Consider the following 24,297-nt stretch of genomic DNA (forward strand, 5'->3'; position numbering starts at 1 on the left):
ATCAATTCCAGGGAGCAATACGAGGGGAAATAAGGGCAGAGTGAATTGCAGGAGAATTGCATCAGTAGAATTTGAAAAGCATTATTATGAGACACATTCCCACATCAAATTAGACTGATGCTTTATTTTGTGAATGAAAACCCGGGCAATTAAAAAAGATTGTCTCACATGCAGTTCTCTAACTATACTTGAACCATAGTGTTCCTTTTATGGGCATGCCATACTGTATAGTGTATACGTAGTTGAACATTCAGTGAAAATCTCAGTGCCACACATTGTGAGCTTGTAGATTGTAGATGTTTGACCCATAGGGTACCCTGGTCAACAAAGTACATAGCTACTACATCTAAAGTATATACTGTAGATGTATAGTTACATGGTTAAAACAGATTCTGTCATCATCATCATCATCATTACTTTGCATGTGTATGTGAGGCAACATTCTTTACATTACTTCTGGCAATTTTCCAAAGCATCATTTGGTTTAGAATGAATGTTTGGTCAAGTCATTAATTTCAGTAGTACCGTAGTACCGTATGATGGAATATCAACTTACAGACTGTGACATGCTAGATATCACATCAGTGATCCAACAACTTTATATTGCCTTTATTGTTTTCAGTTATCATTGATTGATTTATTGATGGATTTGAACGTTATGATAAAAGAAAGTAAATACAATGAATTCCCTGAAACAACACGTCAAGGATAACAAAGACTTATTTTCATTGTGGTCCTTGTTCTTGTACAAACAGACATAAGTTGAAAATTCAAGTGATTAACGTAAATTGTACATACAGTACGTACCCTCCCTGTACATACAAAATGGTGCTAATACAGGACCTACATAATTCACATCTATATTATGTACAATATTTTACTAGCTACTTGGTTTTACTGTACATTTTTGTACATTATCTAGTCATCCACTACTATAACCTGTCAGGATGTTAGCCATGTTTTATCTTTTTCTTTTTTATTATACGTGCTTTGACAGCTGTCTCTGCTGTCAACAGACTGTGGAATAATGGCATCAGGAGAGACTAGCCTTACTAGCCAGTTAGCTGTAGTACCGTGTCATACAGTTAACAGTACTATAGCTGAAGGGCCAGTGTTTGTAAGTATAGCCATCCCATAGCACTATTTCTCATTGTCGGGTGCAGGGACCGGGGACAGGGTGGCATTCCACTACGTAGCTTACGCGTGCGGTTATGGTTAGGGTTAGGGACAGGGTTAGTAATGCGGCAAGTTGGAAAGGTGATGTGTCGGAATTGTGAGCTTCAGAAAATGCCAGTGTGTAACTGCAGGGACCACCACCAGGGGTCTAAATGGAAGCTTTTGGGTCTGTAACTCTGAGAGTGTACACTTCCATTTGTACACTCTTAGAGTTAAACAAACACTGAGAATTTTACACTGTAATAGATTGGGGTCCTTCAAATCCTTGAATAGCACCCAAGTTCCACTGCAGTCACAGGACCAAGACGCACGCACGCACGCACGCACGCACGCACGCACGCACGCACGCACGCACGCACGCACGCACGCACGCACGCACGCACGCACGCACGCACGCACGCACGCACACACACACACACACACACACACACACACACACACACACACACACACACACACACACACACACACACACACACACACACACACACACACACACAGCTCTTTGCTTGCACTGACCTTGGAAGCATTGCTCGACCAGAGCATCACACTCTTATTGTGTGACGCAGTGCCTGCAGCCCCCACTGTAGGCACGCACACAAATTGATGGATTTGAACGCACGCACGCATGCACGCACGCACGCACGCACGCACGCACGCACGCAGGCCTACTGTGTATCACTGCTGTCAGGAAAGCCTTCAACGTTTTGTTTGTGAATTAATGAATTGCCCTACCTCGTCATAGTATAATGATATACTCTCAATGGGCTGTATAACCTAATGGGCTTGCTAAAATAGGCCTCCTGGATGCAGCGTTATGTTGTCTGCTGCTCTTACTGAGGGAAAGAGTGCTGTGTCATGAGCTGGCTCACAGTCAGTCCCTTCTCTTCCTCCCACGCTTCTAGTAGGCAGAATTACGTGAGCTGAGCTATATCGCCCTCCCTCCCACTCACGCACGCACACACGCACACACACACAGCGCGCACACACCGCGCACACACGCACACACACACACAGTTTGATATAGCGTAGCCTCAGTCTTCACATCAGACCTATAATAAGATGGATGCTACCGTAAAAGAGCCCATGGCTGCTACAGCAATTCATTACACCAGTTGTCCTGAGATCTGCCTGGCTTTTGTGGTCTAGCGTAAATAAAAGTGAAATATCTGGAATATATCTAAATCTATGTAAAGTGCCTTGGATAAAGGCGCTATATAAATGCATTATTTGCTATTCACTATTTACCATTTAAAATCATGGTTTTGCACCAAGTGGTCCTGCATCTAAAATGATGAAATCTCAGGCCTGTCTTGTATGCCCTCACTCAGTAACCGAGCCTAATTAATTATGCGCTCCACCGAAATGGCTTCCTGTCTCTTTAAGATCTCTGTTGGTGTTGCACTCAGTGTTGTGACGCTGAAATCCAGAGGAGAGAAAGAAATGGGTCACGTTACGTACTCCTAGGTGAAGCCGCCTCTAGGGAATGGACCATGATGCGAAGGAAGACTATGTCAACATTGTACTGAATCGCTGGATCATGTGCATATTTAGGGCCAAGGATGCATTGTGACTGCATAGTGTTGTGAAGGAGCAATGAGCAATGTTTGTGTCAAACAAAAGTAGCCACAGCCTGCCGTGTGTGTGTGTGTGTGTGTGTGTGTGTGTGTGTGTATCCCAGTTGGTTGACACAGCTGGCCAATGTGTGTTTATTCTGGTCGCTTTTTCTTATGTCAGACTGGTTTGTTTGTGGGAGGCACGCACGGGTGCATGTGTGTGGCACACTAAGCTTTCTACATTTAATATTCATTTTATTTTTAAAGATTATTTTCAGCTAGTTTGCGCTTTATTTAGACAGGACAGAGGGACCAACCTGCAGCCAGTTGGAATCAAACCAGAGTTACTGTCTGCTGATGACACGTTATCCAATCCATTTATATATCGGTGCGCCACATTTAATTCGTTTTATGTTTTACTTCTTTTTGTATTACTTTCAGCATTGGCAGGGCACTGCTTTATTTATTTTTTATATAATCGCACACTGAAGAACAATAGGAAAGAGATAAAAGCAGTCACTCGACTGCAGGAAAAGGATGATTGGGGCAAAAAAGAGGAAATACATCAGCAATGGAAGAGGAAAGGGAAAGCGAATGACGGATATCCTCCACACAGTAAAATCTGAAGTGTTATTTTATCTTGTTCATGGATTAAAAAAGCTGTCCGGGTCCGCTTGGTTCCTCCTGACTATCAATAATTGGGGACCCCTGGGAAGTTGGAACCCCCTCACTTTGAGAACCATGACTGTAGTACATCATAGCAATGGGAGGGGCTGGAAATAGATAGCCTGGCATTGCCACTGGCCAGACTAATGTCACTAGTGAGTAGATATTAGTCTGGAACTTTGTTGTGGAAGATTTATTTTCAAGGGGCGGTTGCAAACAGCTTCCAACATCACAGCACAAACAAATCTCACTTTGAGTTGGCTCTGATTGGTCACCCACAACTCTGGGGTGAGCGAAATGTAATGCAAACTGAGGGGTGCCAGACCAATCTCACCAGGGAATGTTTTTTTTTTTCTTCTTCTTTTCCTGTGGCAGATTCGTCTGGTTCCCAGGCTATAGTAGAAATAGAACGGTGCTGAATCAGGGAGTCACTCTCCACAGTGAAACACATTGACATTCTATTTCAAGATCCTGTGTGTCTCCCATAAGAGACCATGAAGTCACAAAGACTGACTCAGACTGTTGGATTATGGCTGTGTCTAGATGGAACAGTGGTGCTCAAACCTTTTCATGTCAAGGACCCCCAGATTAACATAAATTGTATTTGGGCGTGGATAGTTGGATACCCATCTGAAAATATTCTGTTCAATTAAGGGATCCCCATTTGGGTTGTTGAAATGTATGTCTGTCTGTCTGTCAGCACGCACGCACGCATGCACGCACGCACGCACGCACGCACGCACGCACGCACGCAAATCCCCCCACTTGTTTAAATGCCTTTCCTAGTCTCCACAACATGCTTTTTCCCTTTAATCTGCCATAATCTACCGGAATCCTGCTGTGGCAGGCTTAGTGCTTTACAGTGATACAACTGGATGTAAGCAGCAATTCACCCTAAATGGATTTATTCTAATACCACAGCCAGATGACCAGTGTACACAGATCAAGCTAATATCAGCATCATGGCACAAAGGCACAAACATGCCCGTTAATCCCTGATCTGTGGTGGATAAGATTATTATTCTCTTCGTACTGCAGCGTTATCATGGCACTGAAGCTGTTTTGAACTGGGACGTTTTTCATGGCTCATAAATCACTTGCCTCCTAAAATATTCCCTTCGTCGTTGTGTTCAGTACTCAGTGTCATGGAAGTACTGTATGATTGGCGTGTTGTGTCTTTACTTTCCTCCATTTTAAAAGTTTAAAATGACATTAAATTACTTAAAGCTGCTATCGATAACTTTTTGTCTGTGAATAAAACGTAACCTCTCTGTATGGTAGACTAGAGTATGTTAATGCAATACAACTAATCAACTGCGGTGGTTGGAGGTCGGTGGCCTTCCTCCATTGAAGAGCAGGAATTGGTAGTAGGTATTGCATGAAACTCAAATGGAAATCACTTCAGGTAGTACGATAGAGATCAAATTACATTACACTGGATGGAAACATAAGCGCTGTAAGCAAATACACTGACAATGCTAAAAAGCATTACAGAAACCACAGTAAACAATACATGCAAATACACTGACTTACTATGTGTCACGAATCTCAGAATCTGCAACGTGTGAGGCTTGTAAATGTGCTATTTTCGCTTTTCGCTTTTGAAATGTTTATAGTTTTTTAAAGTATAAATTACAAGTTTATTAGACCAGGAAAGATTACATTGTCCAAAATCACAGACAATATATCCTATCACAACATTGACACAATATCATATCCCAGCCCCATAACTATGACTTGTTACCAATTATTGTTGGTCAACTCAGACAAGGCAGACGAGCAGACAGAAACATACCTCTGTGGTTGGAGAGATTAACGCCCTGTTGGAGAATAGACCCACCTGGCCCCGCTGCTGGTTACATTGTGTGTGTGTGTGTGTGTGTGTGTGTGTGTGTGTGTGTGTGTGTGTGTGTGTGTGTGTGTGTGTGTGTGTGTGTGTGTGTGTGTGTGTGTGCGTGCGTGTGCGTGTGTGTGTGTGCGCGCGCGCTCGCATGTCCCTGATGACCAAATCACAATTTTGTCCCCAAATGTGCTCTATGTCGGGGACATTGTAAAATTATTATTGTTAGGGAATTATCGACAGCGTGCTTGCGTGTGTGACAGAGAGAGAGAGAGAGAGAGAGGATAGATTGATCATTCATATATAGTCCTATTCCAAAGTTGTCAGAAGAATCCTTTTAAGATGTATTGAAATGATGATGATTGAAAACTGATTTGTATTTTTCTCTCTTTTATTCACAGAGATTATGAATGATGTTATCAAGAAGGTGAAGAAGAAGGGAGAATGGAAGGTAGGAATCGCCCTCAAAATGTCTTTAAAAACCAAGCACAATAAATGTACATAATCACTCGACAACAGTCAGTGTTCATTTAATTCGGTGAGTGTAGAAATGTACAGTTAAATTAACGCTAAAAGTGAATTGTGAAAAGTCAGAAATTGTTATTATTAAATAAAGATGTCATCTGGATTGAAGGTACTGAACTTCAGACGGCATAATCTCTAGTGTTTTTCTAATACTGATCAATGCATGCATGCATAGTCCACTATAGACAGGTGCATGTACTGTATCTGTCTGTGGGCAGGCATATGCTGTGTCTGTAATAACATAAACAATAGATATATGAAACACAAAGAATATATTTTGACAGTGTGTAAGGTTTTTATATTAACGCGTACATGTTTCCCGGCGTGTCTCCTGTTTCCAGGCACTCATTGTGGATCAGCTGAGCATGAGAATGCTGTCCTCCTGCTGCAAGATGACAGACATCATGACGGAAGGCATCACCAGTAAGGGATAAACATTTATCTTTCATGTTCCAGTGTACAGTGGTACAGTGTAAGCCTGGGCCCCTAGCTGGCTCTGCTGTTCCTTCCATACTGTATGTTTTCGTACTGTACACTGCTATATTGTGAACCCTAACCCAAAATAGGGATTGATTATTAGTCGATTATTTCATGAAATTATACATTTTCTATTACTATTTATTACCGATTAAATCGATTACTTCGATTAACTGTTGCACCCCTACTACTGTAATGATGAAGATAAAATGCTGGAGTGGAAGGGACGCACACTATGCTTTGCTTAGAGACGACACAGTCAAATCCTCATGTTGTATACATTAGTATTAAATGAACATTAATGATTCTACACTGAGACATTCAGACATTCAGCAACTTCCGGCTACCATTATACAGCAGGTGTTTATTTGGTGCATTACTGAACTTCTACTTTCTTTCTTTCTTTCTTTCTTTCTTTCTTTCTTTCTTTCTTTCTTTCTTTCTTTCTTTCTTTCTCCCCCCCTCTCTCTCCTCTAGTTGTGGAGGATATAAACAAACGCAGAGAGCCTCTTCCCACCCTGGAGGCTATTTACCTGATTACACCAACAGAGAAGGTAACACGCATGTGCACTCACGCACGCACACACACACACACACACACCTCCATCCTTTTCACAGTGTATATTTAGAGCCGTGTCTCTGGCAACCAGGTCTGTTTTCTTAGCAGCAGGAACCATATGTCATGGTGCTGATGGAGAACGCACAACATTGTTGACTCAACTCAACATACTCCTCTGTTACCATGGCCGCCCCACTCACCCTATCCTTCTGAGCCACCTTTACTACCAGGGGTGTAGTGCTACAGTGTTTTTAGAAGCGGGGGTGCTCATCTACACTGCCTCTCTTCCCCTCTATAGTAGCCTACACCCAATCAGCCGGCCTACAAACAGAACTGCATGTACTGTAGATCAGGTGTTTACTACAACTACCAGGGTTGCATTTTCTGGGAGGGATGGGGGATTCCATGCGTCTGCTCTCCCCTCTAACCCCTCTAGTCTTTTCTATGGCCGGTGGGGTAATGGCTGAAAATGTTTGATACTGTATTTATGTTTGATAATATCACAATATAATAAAAAAAAATCTCTCTCTCCCACATTGAACATATATTTCTGAACGTGTCAAAATGTGCATAGCGGAAATGCATCGAGCTTGTAGATTAGCATGCACCGTACGAAGAGACATTCTGTTTAAAAAGAATGGAACCCTTGATGACTTCACACACTCAAACACACAGAGTGCATGGTTGTATATTTGTCTGTGCTCTCTCTCCTCAGTCCGTGCACACCCTGATTGCAGACTTTAAAGACCCTCATTCAGCAAAATACAAGGGGGCCCACGTCTTCTTCACTGACTGTGAGTAGAGAGCTTTTAACACTTCACATCATTTAAGTCTAGTTTTATTTGTTGACGATATAATTCTGCTCCCGTCCTTTTTATTTCAACCTAAAACAACAACGTTTCAAGTTACATGGGTATGGCCTTGAAATCCTTAAATAGGTGAGAAATCAACTCAATCAATTAATAAACCAATCGGCTGTATGTGAAGATCCACTCCAGATTGACTGAATTTGTAGTCATGATAGCTTTGTTTTTTATTTCGTTTTTATTCATTTTTGCCAGTGAAAAAGGGTTTTTCGTCATAGTTTTAATCGACAAACTTTAACACTGACTGCTCTGGGTGAAAACCTAGGAAAGACTAATGTCTGACATTACTGGGATCACCAAAACTATAGTCTCTGATGAAGTACTGGTCAAATACTTAAAAGTCTTTTTGTCATCAGCACTATGGTCACCGAGAAAAGTACACTCTCAGCCATGATCAATCAATCCCTGCGCCTACATAAGGGTGATGATCAATCAATCAATCCCTGTGCCTACAGTAATTCCCTCTACAATAGGGGTCTCCAGAACACGCACGCACGCACGCACGCACGCACGCACGCACGCACGCACGCATGCACGCACGCACGCTAGGGCATTCACTTCTAGTCATTTTTACTAGTTGACTAGTTGCCTAGTTTACTAGTCGACTAGTTGTTTAACTACCTATTATGTAAAAAAATAAAATAAATTAAAAAAATACACTTTTTTTTTTTTTTTTTTTTTTGGGAAATAAATGTGTACATTGAAAAACTGTGTACATGGTGGCTATAACTATAATCTACCTGATCTTGAGGCCTACAAAATCAGGAAAAAAATAATAAAATAAATAAATAAACTTTTTTTTTTTTTTTTTTCTTATCAACTAGTCAACTAGTACCAACAAGGTCGACTAGTGGATTTACTAGTCGACTAGTAAACTAGTCGACTAGTTGCTTAATGCCCTAACGCACGCATGCACGCACACACAGCAGGGTAACAGAAACAAGTCAACTGTAGTCTGTTTGTAGCTGTGTTTGACAGCAGATGTCTCTCTCCCACTCCCTTCTCCAGCTTGCCCTGACCCTTTGTTCAACGAGCTGGTGAAGAGCCGTGCCTCCAAAACCATCAAGACTCTGACTGAGATCAACATCGCCTTCTTGCCCTATGAGTCACAGGTAGGATATGACGCGAAGAAGTGTGCACACAACTGATTAATACAAACATAAAGACGAAAGAAAGGAAAACAAACGAGCTAGGTGTATATCTATTATCCACTGACCACGATCCAGACAGTGTTAATTGAAGCCCTATTTCATCCGACAGTGTCCTGCTGCTAAGATAGCCGAACTACAAGCTCACAATGTGTCACTTCGCGACACGTTATGAGTTTGAAAAAGATGTAACATTTTTTGACAAGTTCCCAGTTAATGACGTTCCCAAAATAGGGACGAAAGGGTTGATGTGGTTACATGAACACATCAGTCCAACTCTCTCCATCTCGCCCATTGACCACGGGATGGAATGTGGTCGCTTGTTGTTTCTGTTGGCCTAATCACTGTCAATGACAATGAATCACCAGACCATGCAGTAGTAGTACGATCCAGAGATAGATATACTGTAAGTAAGTAAAAGGTAGGATGAAGGAGCTACTGATACCAGGAAGGACATGGACTGAAATAGCATCGTTAACGATGCTGATAATAAAACAAAAACAGCTTACAAAGGACAGACAAGAGGGGGAGGTAGATAGAAAGGGAAAGCATGCAGAGATTCTATCTGCAGGTACACGCACACATGCATGTGTGTGCGTGGGCGTAGCAGTATACTGAGAAAAAAAGAACAATCTGCCCCGCCAATGTACAGTAGAAAATATGTTACTTCTATCCTCCCCTTTTAAGGTTTTTACCTTTTATAGACCGGAACCAATTTTTGGGTTGTTGTTGCTATGTACAGTATATAGTATACATATCATTTTTTGGTAATTCTTGAATAAATATTTAAAGTTTTTAGGCCAGGATTTAGAAGCCTTTTTTAGAATAGGTCTAAATGGCTTAATTAACATTGTCAACTCTCTCTTATTACCTTATTTTAATTGAATGTAGATATGTCCCAATGCTTCCCCATGCAGATCTGCATCAGATATTTAGGCATTTATTCACCACCTTGTATAGCCTATGTCCTAAAATGGTCGTCAAGGTCAGTCGGTAAAACCAGAACGAGATTACCACACGTCTTTTGCGATTAAAAGATGAGTGCTTCTACCGACGGAGCACAGACATTTCATCCTCCCATGAAGCCTATACATGGCTACGCTCTTGCATATGGTTGCACCGTGACCTCAACCATACACATACACTGACCAACTACGTCACATCGTTACTCTCTTGTTTCTTTCCTTCCCTTCCTTCCTTCTTCACTCCCTCTCTTTCTCTGTCCCTCTCGAGCTATCAAATCGAGTCTCCCATGCCCACCTGCTTCTCTGTCTCTCTTTTCAGGGTGCTTCAGGTCCTGAAAACAGTCGCAATGAATGCCTTGTTTAACCACTTAAGCCCTCATTTATACTTAGTTGTACGCTGTGAGTAATAGCTGATCTACAAGCTTGGCACTTCGTGCATGTGCATAATTGCATATCCTCTGTTCTTGCTATTTTTCGAAAATGAAGTTGAAGAATGAAGATGTTTTTAGGGATGCCAGATGAAATCCACAAGGTCACATAGACCTGTTATCTCTCTCTGTGTTTATTTCCACTGCATGTTATGTTCATTCTGAGTGGTATTAAGGGTTAAAATGTTGCTGAAACTCGCCGAGACACCGTGGCCTCTATATCGTATATTCTTTTTTCTTCCGTCCTATAATGGGAGACTGTCCAAGGACACATAATGTTAAATTAAACCACGTGATCAAAGTCGAATAGACTTCTTGGATGCTCGCCAAGCGTACCTGGGCGAACGATCTTGAGAACAGGTCATTAATATTCACTCAAATTATGATAAACAAATTGGACCTCCATTTATAGCCAAGATTTCTAACCAATTAAATGAAAAACATTTTTATAGGATATTGTTTATATATTCCCTAGTCACATACCAGATTTTATATAAACATATATTAGCCTACGCTATATTTGCTACTACTTATACATACACAATACATATACATACACATACACATAAGCAGTCTAGAAAAGGGTCTGTGTGCCTGTGTGTCTGCAGCCAATATCACAAACCACTGGGCTGATCGGTGCCTTTTGTTTGTGAATATATAAATAGTTTTCATATTTTGTGGATTAATCATTTCAGACCCGTCGTCTGCCGTCCCTCTATATTAGGGAAAGACTGATGTCATCAGTATCACGTGACGTCAGAAATCCACAGGAAATGCCACTGTGCCATTATTAGACCCCGATTTGTCATTTTATTTTAAACTAGTACAACTACATGAGTGGAATATGTTTTGAATTTTAATTACATATGACTCCAGCTGCAGTGCGCCCTGGAGACATGTCCGTACGCTGCTGCTTTGCAAAAATGATAATCCTCTCGTCTACATACGAGTATCCAGGTCTTAATAGAACCAGATCTACCATTGTCAAAATACCTTGAATGACAGTTGGTTACATTTAATACATTGTTTTTAATCCCTCGATTTTAAATGCTTGTAATCTTGTCACTGGTTAAAACCCCTTAATTGTAACTACCTTTTTATGTTGGGGATATGTATAGGGGTATGTTAAATATTATGTTATGTTACTGTACGTCATTGTAAGTGGCACATCTTTAGATGCCTGTCAGATTGTCAGACTATGCTGCACCACTAGTCTGCGATGAAAATGATTTGCGCACACATGCTTAGACCTGACGTGAGATTTGAGCATTGGCTACGCTCACATCAAATTAACAACAGATTGATAAATGGCGACAGTTGCGGCGAGATGTCCGTACATCCATTTTTCTATTTGATAAATGAGGGCCATTATGTTGATTGTCTTCTCCTTTCCTTATCACATCCTCCATCCTCCACCCCTCATCTCCTCTATCCTCCACCCCTCATGTCTCCCCAATGTCTTCCCTCACTGTTTCACTGGCTGAGGATGCTGTCTGACCCACAATGCCCTGTCTACAATGATTAATTCAGAGTCAGAGGTTTATGCTGCAGGCCAAAGTGCTGGCACATGAGCCCGCCCACAGACCCACAGCCCCTTCCCTAATTGGACAATGCAGAATCCACACAGCAAACGGCAGCCAATGGGGAACGCCGCAAATGGTGGACGCATCTGCAGGAGGGTTGTTTTGTCATGGACAGATGGAGGTGGGAGGGAGGGAGGGGGGGGGGGGTGTATGATGCAGAGGAGGGGACTAGAGGGGAGGAGAGGCAATAAATATAGAGAATAGAGAAAGGGAGAGAGAGCGAGAGGGGAGAAGGGGAGGGGTTGAGTCAATACAATGTGTGATGAGAGGCATGCGCATACGAGCAGGAGAACAAGACCTGAGAACGGTAGACAGATGGTGACGATTATAGCCGCAAATAGACAATCTACAAGATATTTAGGCTATTTTCTGTGTGAGACGAATGAAGTAAATCAGTCTTGAGGGGCAGAAATGTTTAATGCTTTATCACATACCCAGCCTTTATTTGCCCTTGGTGAGGGCAGTGATGAAAGGACACGAGAGGCTCAAGCTAAAGTGCCATGGCACACTTAACTGTAAATGTCACCACGGGCGACCTCGCTGCAGAAGGAACTGGACATGACAAACATGTCCAGCAACATGGCTGATCAAAGGCTATTTTATCGTTGTCTTCGTTGACTAAATAAGACTATCTAAACAACAGACAACAAATTGTCACCCAGCATGAATGCCTGGGTCATAGTCTACTCCAAAAACAACAACACACAGTATATTATACATCCGTTTCATGTGCTCTGTGATTGTGCGTGCATGCGTGAGTTTGGAGGAGGCGTTGTTTCCTTTACCCTGCTGTGTTTGACAAGTATTGTATGTAACAATGTTCTGCCTTATATGCACCTTGTAAGTGGCTGTTTTCCTATATATTATCTGACTGCACTGGCAGTGTTTATGTCCTTTTGTACAAGGCTCCTGTAATTCTGTTTATGTGGACATGAATACATATTTCGTGTGTGCGTGCGTGTGTGTGTTCCAGGTGTACTCTCTGGACAACCCAGATGCCTTCCAGAGTTTCTACAGCCCCCACAAGACTCAGATGAAGAACTCAGTGATGGAGAGGTTGGCAGAGCAGCTGGCCACCTTGTGTGCCACCCTGAAGGAGTACCCCGCCGTCAGATACAGAGGGTAAGCCACAAAGCGGTGGTGGGGGTGGGGTGTGCAGCCACTGGCAGGCACCCAGGGGTGGGCTTCCCAGACGCATCATCGTTAAAAAGGGATGCATGACATTTAGCAAATGAGATGCTGTAGTGCTATATACAGATGCTTTGCAGATGAGGCTGGCTTCCCCAAAAAAAACATAATATTCGTAAAATGATACCGTCACATTTTGTAAAGATGGTCTTCGTTCAGCCTTTTGTGTGAGGAGAGGAGAGGAGTTGAAATGGATCACTTTGGTTCCATTTGCACACTTTTGGAGTTAAATTTACTGATTTTACTTTGTAGGAAGTTAGGAACAGGCCTTAATATAGAGTAGCACCCCTACTAGAGTAGCACCCCTAGTAGCACTGTTACTGATGATTCATGATAACTACTTTTATGTGATGTATGCCATGCTTTTGTTATTGCTTAATGTATGTCGCTCTGGATTAAGAGCGTCTGCTAAATGCCTAAATTGTAAATTGTCTCTCCCTGCACCCCCCCCCCCCCCCCTATAGAGGGAAACTTACTGCCACTCTCACATATTTTAGAGAAGGTGTCAGTATACAGTAATACACAGTATTTTGGTTTATGAAAGAACATTATGAGGTCTTTTTTGGCATACCTCATTCTGTCTGTCTGTCTCCGCCAGCGATTACAAGGACAATGCCACTCTGGCCCAGCTGGTACAAGACAAACTGGATGCCTACAAGGCAGACGACCCCACCATGGGAGAGGTGAGTCTTGGAGAACTCAAGTATACTAAATCATCCCATTTGTCATTCCTTAATCATATTTGTGTCCTCTTCTTTTTTTCCTTCATTTCCATTTTGAGTTTATGTGGTTTGATATTGACACCAAATTCGGACACAATCGGAATTATCTCTGTATTGCTCTCCTCTATCTGTCCCTATCCTCTCCCACTGTCTGTCTGACTGGCTCCTTGTCTCTCTACAGGGTCCTGACAAGGCCCGTTCTCAGCTGATCATCCTGGACAGGGCCTTTGACCCAGCATCACCCGTTCTCCATGAACTGACCTTCCAGGCTATGGGATACGACCTGCTGCCCATCGAAAACGATGTGTACAAGTATGTGTCTGTGTGTGCCCTCTATCCTATTGTATTGGGCCCCGTTCTGTTCGCTTTTGTTGTTACATTATCCGCTATTCTATTGCTCTTTAGATCTATTATACTATAATTTGAGGGATAAAACTGTCAGTCAATAGTAAGACAGGAAAATCTTTGGTGGATTAATTAAAAAGGACTTTGAGTAAATTATATTTATAATATTATACTGTAATATATTAATATGAACTTCATCAGAGCCTTTTTGTCTGGAACAGCCGTAACACAGCGAATAGCCTATCGTCAACCACTGTTTGAGCTTACAGTGGTTGACGTTAAGTAAAAATTCCAAATTTAGTTTTTGTTTGAGCTATCAACACATTATTTTTCCCATATTCTGTGCCCACACTTCCCCCTCCTCCAGACTGCATTTACTGATTCTGTATTCATCGCATACATAGATAGACCTTCCTGCCATGAAGAGCTTAGACGCAGCAAAATCTGTCAAAAATGTGTAAATAATTCTTTATCATGTGTATGAGGTAGACACCATAGGTCGGAGGAGGGAGGTTTCTGTGGATGTGCTTCTGAGGATGGCTTCATGTTATTGAGGCGCCTATTTCGTCATGGATACCCGCAATTCTGACAAGTCTTCAAAGAAGCACACATACTACAGAAGCATTTGTGCAACCGTGACACAGACTCTAAGATCATAAACCTCCCTGTAGCAGAGGCTAAAGATGCAGTTATTACTACATTGACATGATAATATACATAAAAGCCCTTCATAGGGCAGAAATTAAGATAGAAATGAAAAGAGCATGAAACAGTACAATATGAACCTGCATTGAATGGCATGCTGACATAGTGAAAACCTAAATGCCACTACAGAAGGAGGCTGGGGGTGGAGATTGATCAGTGACTGTCACTGAAAACAATGTAATAGACTAATCGACTAATGGCCGAGCTACACCGACCGCGTGTGACGTATGCGCAGTCTGCGAAAATAATGCAGCTTGCGAAACGCTCCTGGCTACACCACATCTGTGGGCTGTGCAGATTTGCTCCACTGTATACAATATACATGTGCGTGGGGCCACATACGCACGTAGAAAAATAGAACCAATCCTATTTTTTAGAGCATGCGTATCCGGGACCTGCGCTATCCTCGTCTGTTTTTTGTCTGATTACCACTTAAGCCCTCTTGTATATTCTAGGCCAGAAAGTAGTTTTTGGCCACTCAGTAGGTGTTCCTGCATAACTTCTGGGTATGATGATGATGTCACGCGCATACCCTCTATTTTAATCAATTAGATTGTACTTGATTGATGATTGTCTTGGATTCTTTGTTCTGATTCCACTGTGTCACTGTGTTCCTGTGTTTCAGGTATGACATGAGTGGGAATGAGAAGGAGGTTCTTCTGCATGAGGATGACGACCTGTGGGTCGGCCTCAGACACAAACACATAGCCGAGGTGTCGCAGTAAGTACAACTACATTATTGATCCTTTGTTTCTTTTACCTTTCTGCCTGGTGCACACTCTCACCGTTGCCAATTAAATTGGGGAGTGGCGATGCAATAGCTTTCATTGAATGTCCCCCACAGGAGCAATAACGTGTACTGTGTGGGCGTGTGCTAACCTACTATTAAGTAGTCTCTGTCACAGCTGGACATCTATGACCTTTCTGTGCATGTTTGTGTCATCATCAGGGAGGTGACCCGCCAGCTGAAGGACTTCTCCGCCAGTAAGAGGATGAACACCGGGGAGAAGGTAAGGTTCAGAGGAATACATACCATGAATTTAACTCCCAGAGTGTACAAATGGAACCGAATCGACCCTTACGGGTGCTGCCTGGACACAGTCTCCATGTTAACACGTACAGCCCGTTAAAAACTGTTTATCCTGGCCCGGACAGTTAGCTCAACCGTCCGGTCACCTAGGCGTGCCGTGGGTTCGACTCCCGATCCCGGCGGCCTTTGCCATGTGTCTTCCCCTCCATCTCTCTCTCTATTTCCTGTCAGTCTACTTTCAACCTATCAATAAAGGCAAGGCCCCCAAAAATACCTTTAAAAAATCGGCCATGCTGTTTCTCAACTTTGATTCATTTCTCATTTTATGACAGCTAGTTTTAACATTTCTTAATAATTGAACACCCTTGTCTATGGTTCTCAGAGCGTAACACCACAAGAGACTGAGTATGATATAAATGCAGGAAAATGTTTCATTTATTGCTACATGCTTTTTTCGCGATCTACCAGTAGATCACAAAGGCTGTGCAGGTAGATCGCATGACATGCACCTAAAGAATATTTTAAAAAAAAAATATTTTTTGCATCTGCCATCTGAATTAAAATTATTTTTAACCCATGTCTAACCAATGACTAGTCTAAACTAAGTATGCACCCCCAAACCCACAATGCACAATCTTATAGTTTCAAGAGTGTTGCTGTGCACAAACGTCGGTATACTATGATTACAAATTAAATACAAAAACGCTACCTATTCCATGACTATTTTCAGCAATGGTATTCGGTGGGTAGATCTTGTTGAGCTGGTGATTTTTAAAGTAGCTCTCAAGTCAAAAAAGCGTGGGCACCCCTGGCCTAGAGCCACACAGGCTACACACCAGTGGCGTGCACAGACATTTAGAGGGGCAGGTGCTCAAGTTAAAAAAGGGCACCTTGTGCAGCGCGTGGAACCGGCCGGTTGCCTTAATCCATTTTGGGCGGGAACCCCTTTTGGTGTTAGCATTATGTTATGCTTTAGCTATTGAAAAATAGCAGATCTACAAGCTCATAGCGCGCCACCGAGTGGCGCGCTACGAGCTTGTAGGTCTGCTATTTTTGAAAAAGAAAAAAAAATGAAAAAATAAAGTTTTTTTTTTTTTTTTTTTTCAAAAGGGCACATTGCCAAAAGGGCAGGGGGTGCTCTAGCACCCCCTAGTGTCTATCTGTGCACGCCACTGCTACACACCCTGCCAGGTGCCCCTGCCTGGGGCAGTGGTTTTCAACCCTTTTCACATCAAGGCCCATTATTTATTCGCCGTGTGAACCTTCAACCACCATTTGAGACCCAAAACTTTGAATATTATGTTGTTGTTGGATAAGATTTTGTCCACAATTCCATGCTGGCTGTATTGATTGTATTAGAACTGTGACAGGCACTGTAGTATAATAAAATGCATAGATAAATATCTGAGCCTCCTGTCATAAAGATGGCTCTGATCAACCAGGATAGCCCCAGGTGCAGGTGGTCTTCCTGAGTGATAAACCCTCACAATGTGTTTATACAGCTGCCTATAGCAACTTATAGAGATAACCTGCAGATAGCCTTTAGACCAGGGGGCCCCAAAAGGTATAGATCACAATCTACCAGTAGATCACAAAGGCTGTGCAGGTAGATCACATGACATGTGCCTAAGGAATATTTAATTTAAATAGTGGCATCTGCCACTTGAATTAAGGTGACTTGATTGACATCAAAAGGGTCAGCTCAAACCCACAATGCAATAGGCCTATTTTGTTTTCAAGAGTGTTGTGTACAAAAACATTGGTATAGCATTACAAATTAATACAACAAACCCCTACCTATTCCATTTCTCCCGCTCTATTTCACATTCCAAGTGCATTTGTCTTATATGTAATGCCAGCTCCGGTATTCCAAAGCCTCCTCGGCCTCAGATACATATTTAAACTATTTTCAGCAATGGTTTAATAGTTTTTTTTGGTGGGTAGATCTTGTTGAGCTGGTCATTTTCAAAGTAGCTCTCAAGTCCAAAAAGTGTGGGCACCCTTGCTCTAAAACATGTAAAACAATAGCGAGCGGCAGTAACAATAGTAATTTCAACTCACGAGTTAACATGGAGTCAGTCCATGGGTGTCTGTATTTCCTGAGGATTCTCTGGTCAATCAGTACTAGTCAGCAGCATTTGCGCTGCGCATCACCATTTGGTATCGCCCCAGTCCGATTGGCACCTTGTCAGGTACAAAGAAAGTTCCTGTTAGACCCTGGTAAAGATAGCAGGTACTAATGGAAACAAAAAAAAAAGTTGGATAACATCCTTGTGGCATTGGAAAAGCAACATAAAATACATAATACTTTAATGAACAACATGAACATTTCAGTGTAAAACAAAATCACTCTGTCAAGTGTCACCCAGCTCAAACCATGTGTTGTTTCTTTCCCCACCAGACAACAATGAGGGACCTCTCTCAGATGTTGAAGAAGATGCCGCAATACCAAAAGGAACTCAGCAAGGTGTGTGTGTGTGTGTGTGTGTGTGTGTGTGTGTGCGTGTGTGTGTGTGTGTGTGTGTGTGTGTGTGTGTGTGTGTGTGTGTGTGTGTGTGCGTGTGTGTGTGTGTGTGTGTGTGTGTGTGTGTGTGTGTGTGTTCAGACTCCATCATGGCCCATAGCACTTATCCTACCCCCTTAGATAGCACTTTTTAGACTTAGATAGCATTTGAAACAGACTTATAGCATGTCATGTAGACAGCACAATAATTGCATTGTATATAGTCATAGCACATCATAGTAGCCTACATATGTATAGCATAGTATAGTATATATGTATAGTGTCATTATATAGATATGTTCTAGTTACGTTCTTAGCTTACGCATGTTTCTTGATAAATGCATTTTATATATGTGATGTATTCCCATACTTTTGTTCCTGCCTAATGTAAGTCGCTCTGTGTGTGTGTGTGTGTGTGTGTTACTGTTACTGATCACTGACGGTGCCTGTCTCTTTGTGTCTCAGTACTCCACTCACCTGCAGCTGGCTGAGGACTGCATGAAGCATTACCAGGGGACAGTTGACAAGTTGTGCCGCGTGGAACAGGTAAAGGACCTGGACTGAACTGAATCCAATTGAATTGAATTACAAGAATCAACCGAAACAATGATTCCAGATTCACTACACTGACCCCAAGATTACATTTGTTTTGGAAGCACAGCACTACCACAAGAATAGACTTAATAGTGTGATACATATAACACATACATTACACAGTAATGCAATGCAAACAAACAGTAAGTAGCCTAATGCAAAACAAGGGAAAATAAGTGTGACCTTTAACTTTGGTTTGTTGGTTATTTTTTCCATTTCCTTATTCCGACTTCATAATGAATAAAGCGCGATTTGCGCTTAGTTTGTTGCATGCCATTGTTGCATGCCGTGCCATTGTCACGCTGTTGTCACACTGCTGTTACACGCCACTGTCACATGCTAGCATCGTGCAAGAATTTGGAGTGCCACTTCTTCCACCTTGGTAGATTCTTTTCATTTGAGTATGTTTTGTTAGCTGAGCACCCATGGCCGCGGAAGGTGATCAGAAGAAGCACACCTGTTCCGTGGTTGTGAACTATTACAGGGGTTCTCAACCCGTGGGTCGCGACCCCTCGGGGGGTCGCCAAAATATTTTAGGGGGTCCCCAAATTATTTTCAAAAAAACAAAAAAAAATTGTTTTTAAATTTTATTTTCACGATTCTTCAAAAATAGCAGACCTACAAGCTCGTAGCGCGCCACTCGGTGGCGCGCTATGAGCTTGTAGATCTGCTATTTTTCAATAGCTAAATTATAACAATGCTTAAAACACCAAAAGGGGTTCCCGCCCAAAATGGTTTAAGGTTATTGTAGCAGTCAATTTATATTGGGGGTCGGGACATTGCCAAAGCATTTCCGGGGGTCCCCGGCCAAAAACGTTGAGAACCCCTGAACTATTAGACTGTTGAAAGAAGAAGTAACCAATGATGTGTGCCCCGGGCCTGTGATAGGACCTGGCTATGGGGACTGATGCTGAGGGAGAGAAGATCAAGGACCCCATGAGGGCCATCGTGCCCATCCTGCTGGACGCCAACGTCACCACATATGACAAGATCCGCATCATCCTGCTTTACATCTTCCTGAAGAATGGTAAGGGATGGGGAAACGCTACGTGCCGAGGTTATTATAGTTTAACATTTTTCATTCATTAAAAGAATATTGCATTTTGCCTTCAAGTTTTCACTTTCAGTTCTAGTTCTAGATTTCATTTTGTGAAAATGATTAGTTTTAGTCTAGTTTTTATTTGTCTTAGTTTTATTTAAGTAGCATTGTCAGGGACGAGATTCAAAAAGTTGTTGTACAAATGTACATATTTGTGTAATACTGTAAAACATTATATCTTTAATGTAACTTGCACAGCTAAACATTGGAAGATAGATTTCAAATCCACCAAAAATACTACCATACCACCCAATATACACGGTATGAAATATTGACAAAGAAAACTTAACAAACATTTTCAATATGATTTTATTGTTAGTTAGTTATTGTTTGTTTTCTGGAAAGCCTTGTTTATTTCAGTTGCCTTTTTTCAATTCCATTTCTTCAATTTAATTTGTTTTAGTTATCTATAATAACCTTGGTATGGTGGTGTGTGTGTGTGTGTGTGTGTGTGTGTGTGTGTGTGTGTGTGTCAAGGTATCACTGAGGAGAATCTCAACAAGTTGATCCAGCATGCCCAGATCCCCCCTGAGGACAGCGAGATCATCACCAACATGGCACACCTGGGCGTGCCCATTGTCACAGATGTAAGCTCATTGTGTTGTTTTTGACAGCAAATTTTGATTTTAGTTTTAGTCATATAGGCTTTGAAATTAAGCTTCATTTAGTTTTAGTCATATTTTAGTCACTTGAAATGTTTTAGTGTTAGTCTAGTTTTAGTCGACTAAATGTAATAAGATTTTAGTCAACTAAATCTACAGTTAATTTTGTCGACTAAAATGCATTTTGACGGGCCATGTATATATTTAGTCTTGGTTTTAGTCATCATAGCTTAGATTTTATTTTGTTTTTATTTAGTCTTCCTCAGTGAAAAAAGGTAGTCGGCGAACATTTTTCGTCATAGTTTTAGTCGACGCTGAGATTGGTCGAAGGATTTCCCTGCCTCCTGTTTACTCTGACCTACGCCGTGAACTCCAGAGCGTTCCATTTAACTCAGAAAGACCCTTACGGGTTCGTTTTCTTCCACGTTATGCTCTCTGAGTTAAATAGATACTCAGGATTTTACTGTGTGATTTCCATCCAGGCCCGGTTCTTCCTACAGGCCGACGAAGCAACGGCTTCGAGCGCCATGGGGAAGGGGCGCAAAAAAACCAAAAAACAAAACATTTTTTATTTATTTATTTTTTTAACATTTTTTTTTCTTTTTTTTTACTCTGTCCCAACTCTGTCTGCACTCTGCACCGTGTCCCCCCAGTGCCCCCCCAGTGCCTCCCCAGTGCCAAAAAATCCTGCTTGGGGCGCCAGATTGCTCAGGACCGCCCCTGTTTCCATCCATACCACGTCTCATTCTGTTTCAGTAATTCTGTTTATTTTAATCTTTTTTGTTTTGTTCAGTTTCATAATCCTGTCTCCCTCTTTTGCATTTACAGTATGCTGTCATCTTCATGCAGATTACAAATAATGTCAGCCTCTTCTGGCATCCGTTTAATCTTGACTATAGATGGAATATTATATCATTTAAATATATTTTTTTAATATGGGGACATTTTACTGCAAAATTTGTTTTATTTTGTTTACCCTCTGCTGTCTTCTAATCATAATTCCTTTCTTCCATAGTCGACTCTTCGCAGAGGAAAGAAGCTAGACCGAAAGGAGCGTGTCAGTGAGCAGACCTACCAGCTGTCTCGCTGGACGCCCCTGGTGAAGGACATCATGGAGGTGTGTTGATAGAATAATACATACCATTTATATAGATGCTTTTCTAGATGCTCAAAGTCGTTTTACAGAAAACAGAACAACTTTATTAGGAAAAACTAAGACCACAAAAATGACGAAAAGATAGAAGGGTTGGTTTTGGTAGGAAATGCGAGTCTGACATTTTTTTTTACATACAGTAGATTGTTACACCCATTCACACACCGATGGCGGTGGAAACCATGTAAGGCACCAACCTTGCACATCGGAAGCAATTAGGGGTTCAGTGTCTTGCTAAAGGACACTTCGACACTAACTCCCAGGGGAGCCTGGGATCGAACGGCTAACCTCACGGTTTCTACCGGTAGCTACCGGCCACTCTACCCCTGAGCCACTGCGGTTTTAAACGTGGCAATGGTGGTGGTGAGGGCAGCTTACAGTAGATGTGAGCTGGGAGTGGCAGCAATAACACTGAGCATAGAGAGAGGGCTGACATGCGGTTAGCTTGCTGTTCATAGTTAATTGTTTTATCATTGTTTTATCGTTTTTCTCTCTCATCCACCACAGGATGCTATTGAAGATAAGTTGGACACCAAGCACTACCCTTACATCTCCACTCGCTCCTCTGCCTCCTTCAGTACTACTGCTGTCAGGTACTCGCACGCACGCACGCACGCACGCACGCACGCACGCACGCACGCACACAGTCACGCACACACACACACACACACACACAGTCACGCACACACACACACACACACACACACACACACACACACACACACACACACACACACACACACACACAGTCACGCACACACACACACACACACACACACACACACACACACACACACACACACACACACACACACACACACACACACACACACACACACACACACACACACACACACACACACACACACACACACACACACACACACACACACACACATTCGACAGGCTGTGGCTACTTTTGTTTGACACAGCTGGACATTGTATACACTAGTGGAACCCCCTGTTCCCATTGTGGTATTTTATTGCATTGTAGTAGGCCTATCTAGATTACAAAGGCAAGAAAGGATGGGTCACAGATCAATAGTCATTTGTGCTCAGTGAGGAAGGTGATTGGTTGGTCAGATCAATATCCTGAGTGATGATTAAGGGAGAGGGCGGGACTGCTATTGACGGACAGCCGCGAGAGTGCGTGCGTGCGTGCGTGCGTGCGTGCGTGCGTGTATTGATTTGACACCCTTCTGCCTTCTGTTGGAAATTGAGCTAGCGGCACCAGTCCTCACATCCCCCAGTGTTACTAATCCACTCACTACATATGGAAATATGACACATACGCAGGACGATCAGAAATCAGCAGAGAGTGATCGTCGTTTAGATTATTGACACTGGGTGAAAAAATGGGTTGCAAACGTGCAATCGTGGGATAAAAAGAAAAGAAAAAAACATTAAGAACCCTTGTTGGTGAGCTATCAACGTACACTGTGTTATCATCAAATAGTGACCGTGACTGTCTTTTTCTGCCCTGACAGTGCCCGATATGGCCACTGGCACAAGAACAAGACACCTGGGGAGTACCGCACTGGACCGCGTGTCATGGTCTTCATCATCGGGGGTGTGTCCTTCAGCGAAATGCGCTGCGCTTACGAGGTCACACAGGCCAACGGCAAGTGGGAGGCCATCATTGGTGAGTGTGGGAACAGGGGGCGCCACTGCGCGCATGCTGGGGAGGGGGGTTACAGGAAGTGTTTACCTGACGGGAAGGAAGTGAGTACACTCTGGCGTATGTGGAGAGGCACAGAGATAGAAATGGACATACAGCGCAAGAAATGTGTGTCAAAGTGTATTTTGTGCAACAATCTTGTTTTTCTTTATGAAGAAGGTGAGAAAATAAGGTATTTGGATTGAGATAGTTTTGCTTTTAAACTATGTGTCTTATTTCATTTCTTCGATCAAGTGACATTGTATTGAAATGAGTGAATTCTTGAAGGTTGACTAAAATTATGAAATTATAGAAAAAGAAGAAGAAAACAAAAAGAGATTCATATCTTTACTGTGGGGTTTGAGATCACCTGAAAATGTCAAAGGTTTTCCCTTTGGCCAACTCTGAGGCTGACTGATTCAAACACTGGCTACTTGATTCACTTGCTACTTGAATCACTTGCTACTTGAATCACAAACATTGGTTTAGGTCAGCATGCAATGATACAGTATGAAAGTACACGTTAGGACAACACTGCACATCTCAGCACCAATACCTCCTCACTTTTTCCCCTCTGTGTTGACGAGCCTGACTAAAGAACCACAAATCGAGCTTTTGAGACTAAGACCCTTGACCAAAAATAGATGCCGATCAAACTCCCTGCACCGATTTTCTTATGGAATTGCGATTCGCTGATTTGACTTGCAAGTTCAGAACAGAAACGGCTCAGGAAAGATTCATTACTATTATTTGCTCTCTATTTACCATCTATCTATCAGACCAAAACATTGAACACAAAATACAATTTAATCTACGTTGTTACATACTGTACCTATTGTGTCTGTTTGTCCAAAATAGCCCTTTTTGGTTTGTCCTCGTGTTTGTGTTTAAAGCATAGTCAGTCGTTGTG

General features: G+C 42.2%; 1 protein-coding gene across 1 annotated transcript in view; it reads left to right on the forward strand.

The window, feature by feature from the left end:
* Positions 1-24,297, forward strand: part of stxbp1a (syntaxin binding protein 1a) — a 32,512-nt gene that overhangs the window by 2,558 nt on the left and 5,657 nt on the right. The window contains exons 2-18 of the mRNA XM_079523800.1: positions 5,640-5,689; positions 6,105-6,186; positions 6,718-6,794; positions 7,515-7,593; positions 8,674-8,777; positions 12,763-12,911; positions 13,576-13,660; positions 13,881-14,011; positions 15,375-15,470; positions 15,699-15,759; positions 18,181-18,246; positions 18,748-18,828; positions 19,765-19,903; positions 20,453-20,562; positions 21,593-21,694; positions 22,238-22,323; positions 23,218-23,372. Of these exons, the coding sequence (XP_079379926.1) occupies positions 5,640-5,689; positions 6,105-6,186; positions 6,718-6,794; positions 7,515-7,593; positions 8,674-8,777; positions 12,763-12,911; positions 13,576-13,660; positions 13,881-14,011; positions 15,375-15,470; positions 15,699-15,759; positions 18,181-18,246; positions 18,748-18,828; positions 19,765-19,903; positions 20,453-20,562; positions 21,593-21,694; positions 22,238-22,323; positions 23,218-23,372 (1,653 nt within the window). The remainder of the gene's footprint in view (positions 1-5,639; positions 5,690-6,104; positions 6,187-6,717; positions 6,795-7,514; positions 7,594-8,673; positions 8,778-12,762; positions 12,912-13,575; positions 13,661-13,880; positions 14,012-15,374; positions 15,471-15,698; positions 15,760-18,180; positions 18,247-18,747; positions 18,829-19,764; positions 19,904-20,452; positions 20,563-21,592; positions 21,695-22,237; positions 22,324-23,217; positions 23,373-24,297) is intronic.

The sequence above is a fragment of the Electrona antarctica genome (genome assembly GCF_951216825.1).
Source record: "Electrona antarctica genome assembly, chromosome: 16".
In the NCBI taxonomy this organism is placed as follows: domain Eukaryota; kingdom Metazoa; phylum Chordata; class Actinopteri; order Myctophiformes; family Myctophidae; genus Electrona; species Electrona antarctica.